The following is an 8,344-nucleotide window of genomic DNA, read 5'->3' as shown; positions in this document are numbered from 1 at the left end:
ACAAGCAAACGGTAAACAGAAAACAGCTGCCCGCAGCAGTGTTCTATAGTGTGTGAGTGGGAGAGAACGAAAATTCACATAAGATAAGCAACAAAGTGGCAAATAGTTGCCAGCACAAGCGAATAAAAGGAAGAGCAGAAAAGAAAACAGAAAATATTCCAAAAGCTGGGGAAAACAACAAAACGAAAGTGGAAAAACTCAGATTCTCACGTATCAGAGACTGTCAAATACAAACTGAACAGGGCAAGTAAATGTAAAAGTGTTCCGATATAAAGCGACGACCACATCGCTGTACTAGTAACGCCAGTCACGTAGGCCAAGAACCATGTATGCCGGCAAGGAGGAGAACGAGAACGAGAGCCAGGGCCGACCGGAGCAGCCCCGCGTGTTGGTTAAATGCGGTGGCTTTTCTTCCCAATTGGCGCACAATGTGGACGAAAAGGTTGACGGTGACCCGTTATGGGGCTCGCGTTTCGATGCCACCAATCCGCAGGCGGTGATTAAGACGCACCTGGACTTTTTGCGCAGTGGCGCTGATATCATTTTAACCAACACCTACCAGTCCAGCGTGGAGGGATTTATGAAATATCTGGCACTGACGCGGGAGCAGAGTGTGGCCCTGATAGAGAAGAGCGTGTACCTGACGCAACAGGCCAAGGCGCAATATCTGAAGGAGTTGCAGTCGGACGGAATCATTAAACCCCAATTCCCTTTGATATTGGCCTCGATTGGGCCATATGGTGCGCATTTGCATGACGGTTCGGAGTATTCGGGCAGCTATGCGGATAAGATCAGCAAGGAGAAGCTCCAAGACTGGCATCGCACACGAATTGAGACCTGCCTGCGGGCCGGAGTCGATGGCTTGGCCGTGGAGACGCTGCCGTGCCAGCTGGAGGCACTGGCAATCACTGAAAGCATTCTCGAGAACTATACAAATGTCAAGTTTTGGGTTTCCTTTCAGTGCAAGGTAAGTGGTGATGCTTTTGTGTATTTCATTGATTTCTCACCCTTTTGTATGCTTTCAGGACGAAACCAGTCTGGCAGATGGTGAATCTTTTTCAGAATCTGCTCTATCCGTCTGGCAAATGGTGAAGTCCCACACGGCACAGACCCGACTCCTGGGCATCGGAGTTAATTGTGTTAATCCCACGTTTGTGACGCCCCTGCTAAAATCTCTGAATTCGGCCGCAGGCACGGATCGCATTCCCCTGGTTGTCTACAGCAACCGTGGAGAAATCTACGATAGTGTACGCGGCGAATGGACGGGCACAGGAGAAGATGTGGCCAAATTTGTGCCCGAATGGATTCGGCTGGGTGCACGCATTGTGGGCGGCTGTTGCCGTGTCTATCCGGACGATGTGCTCAAGATCCGTAAGTACGTTGATAGCCTCAACATCGGCTACAGCGCAGAGCAAGCGCCACAATCGCACATTGCTTAAATTGATAGTTGGCTTTTGTTGTTAATGCGAAATGTGGTTTCATGTTACTAGACCTAGACCTATTTAGTTTGCTAAATACATATATTTTGTATACTAAGTATGTACTCGGTCGATGTTGTGCCTAATCAGCAATGTACGGAGAGTATAGACAGAAAGCGAGTGCGAATGCGAGTCCGAGACGACGACGACGACGACGACAGATTTATGGAATTTAAAGGTACACAATCGTGAATTGAATGGGTAGTACACTGGTTGTCACCCAATTCGACTATTAATAATTTAAGTATTATTTCTTTTTGACCTAATTATGTTACCTACACCAAGTATGGCTTTACTATTTCTTTACCAAACAAAATATGAATTTCAATACCTTTTCTATTTGCCAAATTTAACAAATGAAATTAATTTTTTAATCATATAAGAATTATTTGTAAACATCTCAGTTCGGATTATGTCTTATTAATACAAATGTTTAAATCATCAATGGAATGACTAAAGAAATTAAAATTGAAGAGATAATTGATAAGAGAATATTCGGAGACATTCTCTTTTGCACATTTCGGGGGCTGTGGAGTGCAACCATCCGCCAACAAATTTATAAATAAAATTCACTAAATATTCGAATCCTAAATTTATATATTGCAATTTGTGTGATCTACATGGGCGATCCTTTTGAAGTCCATCCTCAGTTCAGGGAGCTTTGAAATTGTACCGGATACGATGTGGACTCGTCAAACTGCTACGCTGCTGGTGCTCCGGGATTGCATCTGGGCCTTGGGTCGCCAGGAAGCCCACTTTCCAATTCGATAACTTGTCCATTGCCAAGAAGGTCAACACATGCAGGACAAGACCCTAAACATCCTGCGCTATGCTAGTGTAGACAACTCCATTCCCAGACGGAAACAGAAGTGTCAAGAGGCTCAAATATCTTGATCTTGTCCAGCGCTTTCTACTGGAAAATATGAAACTCTTCCATGGCATGTGCAACACCAAGTTTCACCAGGTGACACCCCAACTTCTGCCAGTTGACGCCAGCACAGTTGTTGTGTTTGATGATGACGAAGCACCTCTTTAACGGTTGTCCCCCTCCTGTTTCCGTTCGATCACGTGCTTTAATTCGTCTTCGGATGGAGACAACAAATTATCCGGGAGAAAATTTAAAGTTGAAAAGAGAATACTTTAAAATTTAGTAATTTAAATGATGACATTTAAAATTATGTGGGACTTTGTCCCACATGTTTCTGGGATATACCCTCTGGTACCCTGTAATCCACGGGCAGAGCCAACAAACAAGATGTGACTGTTCAATCCGGCACCAACTGGTGCTCGATTGTCCAAAGGTTATCGAAGAAGAGTCTCCAGGCAAGATGCCAGGCAGACCGCTTGCGGTCGTGTCCTATCTCTTGCAGAGACCACGCACTGTGACGATTTCATCAGCCTTCTTCGGGAGGAGGTGTCTACCCCGGGGATCGCGGATCGGAACGTTCTCTGGACTGTTGTCTGGCAGCTGTGGCTGTGCACCCGGTGCCGGCAGCACCTTATCAACACCAAGCACTGGCCCATCAGTCCAGTGTACTCGAAGCTCCAGACCTAGCGCATAAAGACACAAACATACACACATACATACTTGTACATGTATATGTACATATGTGTATGTTTATTATTATATTTTTTTTTGTTTTGTGTATTTTGCTATGTGTTTTATTTATTTATTATTTTTTGCTTCTGATAAGCGACAGCTGAGCCAGCGTGCGGGGCGGCAGGTGCCAGGCTATAAAAGCTTCTAGCTGTCGCTGTAACACACTTAAACGCTCGACGAACACACAGTGGAATAGATCATATCCAAACAAAAGCTTAAAACTTGATTACCGGCCAGTCACATAGAGCTAGACAGCAGCGACTTATCTAATAAAGTTGTTATTGAATTGAGACATTTACAAGATCTCCATAACTACGATTTCAAGGTGAGTGAGTGTGTGGAAAATATCACTTGAAAACAAACAGCTGCCTGCTGCCTGCTAATTTAAAGGTTAAGTTGTTTATGCACTTAGTTTCCACAAAGTTCGTTGAACTCAAAATTCTACTTGAGCGATAAGTACAGTCGACGCCGTTTATGTAACGGAAGTTTTTGTTTGATGAATTATTACGGGAGTGTGGCAACGCCTACAGACAGTTTTATGCCGTTACTACCCCATTAACCCATTTACTGTTTCACCTAGTGCTGAAGATATATGACTGGTCTTTTTGCTGCACTAAAATACATTGAGTTCTAGTCCCTGAAAACCATAAATCTTTCTGTGAATCGGTCTGCTAGGGGTATCAATCCAGCATTTTTTTTTACTAAATTGTCGCTGCTCTTAATCTTAATTGATTGACCAGGCGGTCGGCCCCTAGCAGATGTCAAGGCTCACATAACTAAGCTGCCCCGCTCACAGCTGTGTCCAGCTGCAGCTTCTGCTGATTGCAGCGACGCTTTAAGAAGGCTGAGTCTACTGGTCCCCTACTTCTTATCAGTAAAACACTTACACGAGATTAAGTATCACCACCCCTTCCCTTCCCACTGCCTTTCAGTTACATCCAAACATGGGTTTGACGCGCGTACTGGTGAAAGATGGCGGCTTTGGCACACAGATGACCGTACATGTGGGCAACTCTGTGGACGGGGATCCGTTGTGGAGTGCCCGCTTCAATGCCACTAATCCGGCAGCCATTATTAACACCCACCTGGATTTCCTGCAGAGTAAGTCAAGCCACCCACCATCGCCATTCAATTAGCAACAAGATTTCATTTTTGTAATGGCCAAAACAGATGGGGCTGATATCATATTGACGAACACTTATCAGGCCAGTGTCGAGGGTTACATGGAGTATTTGGAGCTGGACGAGGAGCAGAGCATAGAGCTGATAAGAAACACGGTTCGTCTGGCGCACATAGCCAAGGAAAAATATCTGACGGAGTGTTATCAGGCCCAGCAGACGATTCCAGAAGGTACAAACACGATGCACACTCCAGGCCCTTAATTGCTTGTGTGCTAATTTATTGTGCATTTCCCCCCTCAGGTTATCCGCTGATAATTGCCTCGATTGGACCGTTTGGCGCCCACCTTCACGATGGCTCCGAGTACACCGGCAGCTATGCCGATTATGTGCCAGCTAAGACCATCACAGACTGGCACCGCATTCGGATCGAAGCTTGTCTGGAATCGGGAGTCGATGCCCTGGCCATTGAGACGATTCCGTGCCAAATGGAGGCGGAAGCACTGGTGGAAATGCTTTGCGATGACTATCCGGACGTCAAGTTCTGGGTGGCATTCCAATGCAAGGATGAGAGCTCTCTGGCGCACGGTGAGACCTTTGCAGATGCTGCAAATGCCATCTGGGATTTGCTGGCCGAGCGTAATGCCCAGGACAAGTGCCTCGCTGTGGGCGTCAACTGTGTGCATCCCAAATTTGTGACATCTCTGTTCAAGAGCCTGAATGGCGACCGCAACGACGAAGAGCAAATTCCGCTGGTTGTTTATCCCAACAGTGGAGAGGTCTATGATGTCGTCAAGGGCTGGGAGGGAAGGGAGCATTGTGTGCCGCTCGCCAATTACGTGCCGGAGTGGGCGCAGCTGGGTGCCAAGATTATTGGCGGCTGCTGTCGCACCTACGCCAGGGATATTCGCCACATTGGCGAGGCCATTCGCAACTGGAACAAACTGAAAAAGGTCGCTTAAAGGGCGCTAGAACCTCTGGATCTCAGTAATTGTACCGATCAAAATGCATTTGAATTAGTTGTGTATATATACGTAATTAGCTATTAAGTTAGAATTATATATTTTGAATAAAAATTCAAAAAGACAAACTGTAGCGCCTTTTAAATCGGTTAATAAATCGAACTTTGATCGGTTCTGACGGTTCCATTCCATTTACTTTTTACCATTTAAACTTACATAAAAGAAAGTCATGAAAACCAGCCAGACTTGTGGAGAATCGATTGATGAATCGAATGAAATTATAATCTTAGTGCTTTGATCTCTAACTAGCGCTAATATTAATTATAATGATAATATTTCATTGATATTGCAAAATTTGAAAATGAGTACGTATATTTCGGTATACTTTTGAGGGTCATGCGGTATATTTTATCGATAAATCGGCGGTCACACTGCAAGTGACTGCAAAATTTGCGGAATTTTATTAATTAAATTGTTTAAAACAAAACGAAACTAAAACACACAATATGCTGATCAAAGTAAAGGTAAGTCTGTGCACACGGATTTCTGAATGAAGCCACTAGTGGCAGGGTGCACTTTGGAGCGTAGCGTCCATTGCTATGCGTCAGACAACAACAAAATGTGTATTTCTATGGATCCTCAATTGCAGACGCTGACCGGGAAGGAAATCGAGATCGATATTGAGCCCACAGATAAGGTGGACCGCATCAAAGAGCGTGTGGAGGAGAAGGAGGGCATACCGCCACAGCAACAGCGTCTAATCTTTTCCGGCAAACAAATGTGAGTGACCGGCAGAAAACACATTCGGTCACTAAACTCTGCTTCATTTTTCCGTACACAGGAACGATGACAAGACTGCGGCTGACTACAAAGTTCAAGGTGGTTCGGTGCTGCATTTGGTGCTGGCTCTGCGCGGAGGTCATGCCTAGTCCTCGGATATTGGTGAATCTTAGTAAATTTTGTTAAGAACTATTGCCACCTCGCAGGCGCGAGGAGAGCTTACATCTTTTTCTACAAGCCCACTCAAATAAATATGAATCGCCCATGAATCGGTATATAAATATATAAAAAATGCATTTATTCATTTGCTTGTGTGGGCAGTATCTCAATATCATCAGTACATCAGTTCAGTTCTGTTTAACAAAACGTCCGACTAGCAAGTGATTCTTTGGCGTGCACTGTTCGGGCTTGAGACGGGTGAGTATCACTCGGTAGCCCGCCTCCTCCGACTGCAGCTTGCGGTCCGTGTCCACAATGGACATGCAATGCAGACCCTGCAATGTCGTCTCCGGCTTGCAATTGGTTGTGCCCATTTCATGGGCCTGGTCCGCTGTGTGGGCTATATAGAGATAATCCTTTGTGCTTAGCACACGTTGCAAGCGTTCACTAAGCGGATAGGAAATGTGGGGCATGGGCTGCAACGATCCATAGCAGCAGGGGCAGCACACAAAGTGAGCTTTAACTCGGCGACACTGCTGCAGAACAATGTCGGTTGCCGTGCCGCAGGCGTGTAGCGAAGCTCCAATTTCGAATTTACCCACAAAATAATCAATGTTGCATTGATAGAAAACGCAGTTGCTCAGGTCCAGCTCCAGCGCTCGCTTCTGGGCTTGTGCCAGTGAGAAAGACTTGTTCTCCATCACGATAATTGTACAGAGCGGCAGCTTAAGGGCCAACAGTATGGCCAAGTGTCCCGTGCCACTGCAAAAGTCTATAATGCGATCTCCTGGCTGTGCCAGAGACACCACCGCATTGGCCATGTTCTCCAGCTGCTGTCGCTTCCTTTCCAGTCGCTCTTGTGGCAGTGCCGAGCTCTTGGCATGCGTGGGCTCGATCAGCTGCCAGTCGATGACCCGCTGGCCATAAGTGTGCTCAGAATCAGTGCTGAACTCCAGTTGCAGTTCGGAAAGCTTCGTGAGCGCCAGATCTACCTCCGTCTGACTGGTGTAGATCCGATTGCGTGGCTTGTAGCGCTTGGGATCGGCCTTGTAGAGACTAGTGGCATCGCAGTCGGGTATAGCCAGGAGCTCCTCGCACTCCAACACGGACTGAGGCACATATAGATCGGCAAAGATCTTGGCACAAGTTCCGTCAAAGGAGTCAATCTAAAAAGTTCACAAATGACAAAACAGTTGGTTAATAATCCACTCCCAAGGGCTACTTTCACAAACCTCACTAAACCACGTGCTAGTCAGTGGAAAATGTGGCAACATTTGGCCACAGTGCTGGAAGACTATTCGTAGCAGGGGATACAAAATGAGATCAGCTATGGTGAAGCTAATGCCCTCGGCAAAGCGATGCTCAATCAGCAGCTGCTCCTTGGGCGTACGTCCATCGATCTGAACACGATGTTTCCGCTTGATCTTGGCCCCGTTCTCCGTTTGGTTGGCCTGCTCTCTGGCCTGCTTGTAGATATTGTGCATGCGCACGGGCTGATTCATGTGCTGCTCAAATCGTACCACTTCTTCGGGAACAGCCTCCAACAGAAGGCCATCATGCAGACGGGCCACAACGTCCACGACATCCACCTCGCAAAATCGGGTCCAGATCGAGGCTTCCGAAGGAGCCAGAAGGCAGCTCTCCTTGAAGCCCAGTAGTTTGCGCAGTTCGGTGTTTGGCTGTCGGGCAATTAGCTCCCTGCAAACTGCACAGGTCCCAGCTATGAAGGTGTTTCCATCCTTCTCATAAATGGGCAGCCGGAGATCCCGAATAGCTGGCAGCTTGGCCGCCTCTCTGCATGTTATACGCGTGTCGGTGAGCTCGCGTCGCAGCTGGGAACTGCGTAAAGCTATCTTACCACTCTGTATTTTAGTGGCCACAAAATTAACTTGGATATTCTTGGGATTGAGATAGCGATATGTGTATAGGGCTAAGAATGAAGACACGCTGGTGTAAATCGTTGTTTCGGCGTTCTGAGTGCTTATCTCAATTTCTAGGTACAGCTGATCCATAGTTTAATTAACTAATCATTTAAATAATTGAGAAAATAAAAAAAAACGGAACAGAACAGAAAAATCAAATCAGCTGGGGGGCAAAAAAAGACCATTCGATGGCGCTCTCGATATCGGTTTTGCAGCCCTACCAGCAAGCACATGAAGACGGCAGATTCGATACTTGCCAGTAGAGATGCCACTTACATTTAAAGCTGAATTTGTTTCAAAAATAGCTAAACACTTCAGCTATTTG

General features: G+C 46.2%; 4 protein-coding genes across 4 annotated transcripts; 3 read left to right on the top strand and 1 right to left on the bottom strand.

Annotated features, from left to right (window-relative positions):
* Nucleotides 1-125: 125 nt before the first annotated feature.
* Nucleotides 126-1,841, top strand: LOC117582049 (homocysteine S-methyltransferase 2). The gene is made up of 2 exons (XM_034269592.1): nt 126-967; nt 1,026-1,841. Exons 1-2 carry the CDS (start codon nt 326-328, stop codon nt 1,437-1,439), a joined length of 1,056 nt encoding a protein of 351 aa, XP_034125483.1. The 5' UTR covers nt 126-325; the 3' UTR covers nt 1,440-1,841.
* A 1,411-nt stretch (nt 1,842-3,252) lies between these two features.
* Nucleotides 3,253-5,286, top strand: LOC117582050 (homocysteine S-methyltransferase). Its single transcript, XM_034269593.1, has 4 exons — nt 3,253-3,403; nt 4,011-4,179; nt 4,249-4,428; nt 4,500-5,286. Exons 2-4 carry the CDS (start codon nt 4,023-4,025, stop codon nt 5,156-5,158), a joined length of 996 nt encoding a protein of 331 aa, XP_034125484.1. The 5' UTR covers nt 3,253-3,403; nt 4,011-4,022; the 3' UTR covers nt 5,159-5,286.
* A 259-nt stretch (nt 5,287-5,545) lies between these two features.
* On the top strand, nt 5,546-6,230 carry LOC117582054 (NEDD8). Its single transcript, XM_034269598.1, has 3 exons — nt 5,546-5,682; nt 5,808-5,938; nt 6,000-6,230. The coding sequence occupies exons 1-3, from the start codon at nt 5,665-5,667 to the stop codon at nt 6,085-6,087; spliced, it is 237 nt and encodes a 78-aa protein (XP_034125489.1). The 5' UTR covers nt 5,546-5,664; the 3' UTR covers nt 6,088-6,230.
* Nucleotides 6,208-8,204, bottom strand: LOC117582042 (glutathione S-transferase C-terminal domain-containing protein homolog). Its single transcript, XM_034269584.1, has 2 exons — nt 7,330-8,204; nt 6,208-7,263 (listed from the first exon to the last, which is right to left on the bottom strand). The coding sequence occupies exons 1-2, from the start codon at nt 8,107-8,109 to the stop codon at nt 6,286-6,288; spliced, it is 1,758 nt and encodes a 585-aa protein (XP_034125475.1). The 5' UTR covers nt 8,110-8,204; the 3' UTR covers nt 6,208-6,285.
* Nucleotides 8,205-8,344: the final 140 nt, after the last annotated feature.

This window comes from Drosophila guanche, unplaced genomic scaffold (genome assembly GCF_900245975.1).
Source record: "Drosophila guanche unplaced genomic scaffold, DGUA_6, whole genome shotgun sequence".
Taxonomy (NCBI): domain Eukaryota; kingdom Metazoa; phylum Arthropoda; class Insecta; order Diptera; family Drosophilidae; genus Drosophila; species Drosophila guanche.
This window is presented reverse-complemented; position numbering and strand designations above follow the sequence as displayed.

Coding starts and splice junctions, on each gene's coding strand:
- LOC117582049 (XM_034269592.1), top strand. CDS start 326: ATGTATGCCGGCAAGGAGGAGAACGAGAACGAGAGCCAGGGCCGACCG. Junction 968..1,025: donor GGGTTTCCTTTCAGTGCAAG/GTAAGTGGTGAT, acceptor GTATGCTTTCAG/GACGAAACCAGTCTGGCAGA.
- LOC117582050 (XM_034269593.1), top strand. CDS start 4,023: ATGGGTTTGACGCGCGTACTGGTGAAAGATGGCGGCTTTGGCACACAG. Junction 4,180..4,248: donor CCACCTGGATTTCCTGCAGA/GTAAGTCAAGCC, acceptor TGGCCAAAACAG/ATGGGGCTGATATCATATTG. Junction 4,429..4,499: donor CCAGCAGACGATTCCAGAAG/GTACAAACACGA, acceptor TTCCCCCCTCAG/GTTATCCGCTGATAATTGCC.
- LOC117582054 (XM_034269598.1), top strand. Junction 5,939..5,999: donor ATCTTTTCCGGCAAACAAAT/GTGAGTGACCGG, acceptor TTCCGTACACAG/GAACGATGACAAGACTGCGG.
- LOC117582042 (XM_034269584.1), bottom strand. CDS start 8,109: ATGGATCAGCTGTACCTAGAAATTGAGATAAGCACTCAGAACGCCGAA. Junction 7,264..7,329: donor CTAGCACGTGGTTTAGTGAG/GTTTGTGAAAGT, acceptor TGAACTTTTTAG/ATTGACTCCTTTGACGGAAC.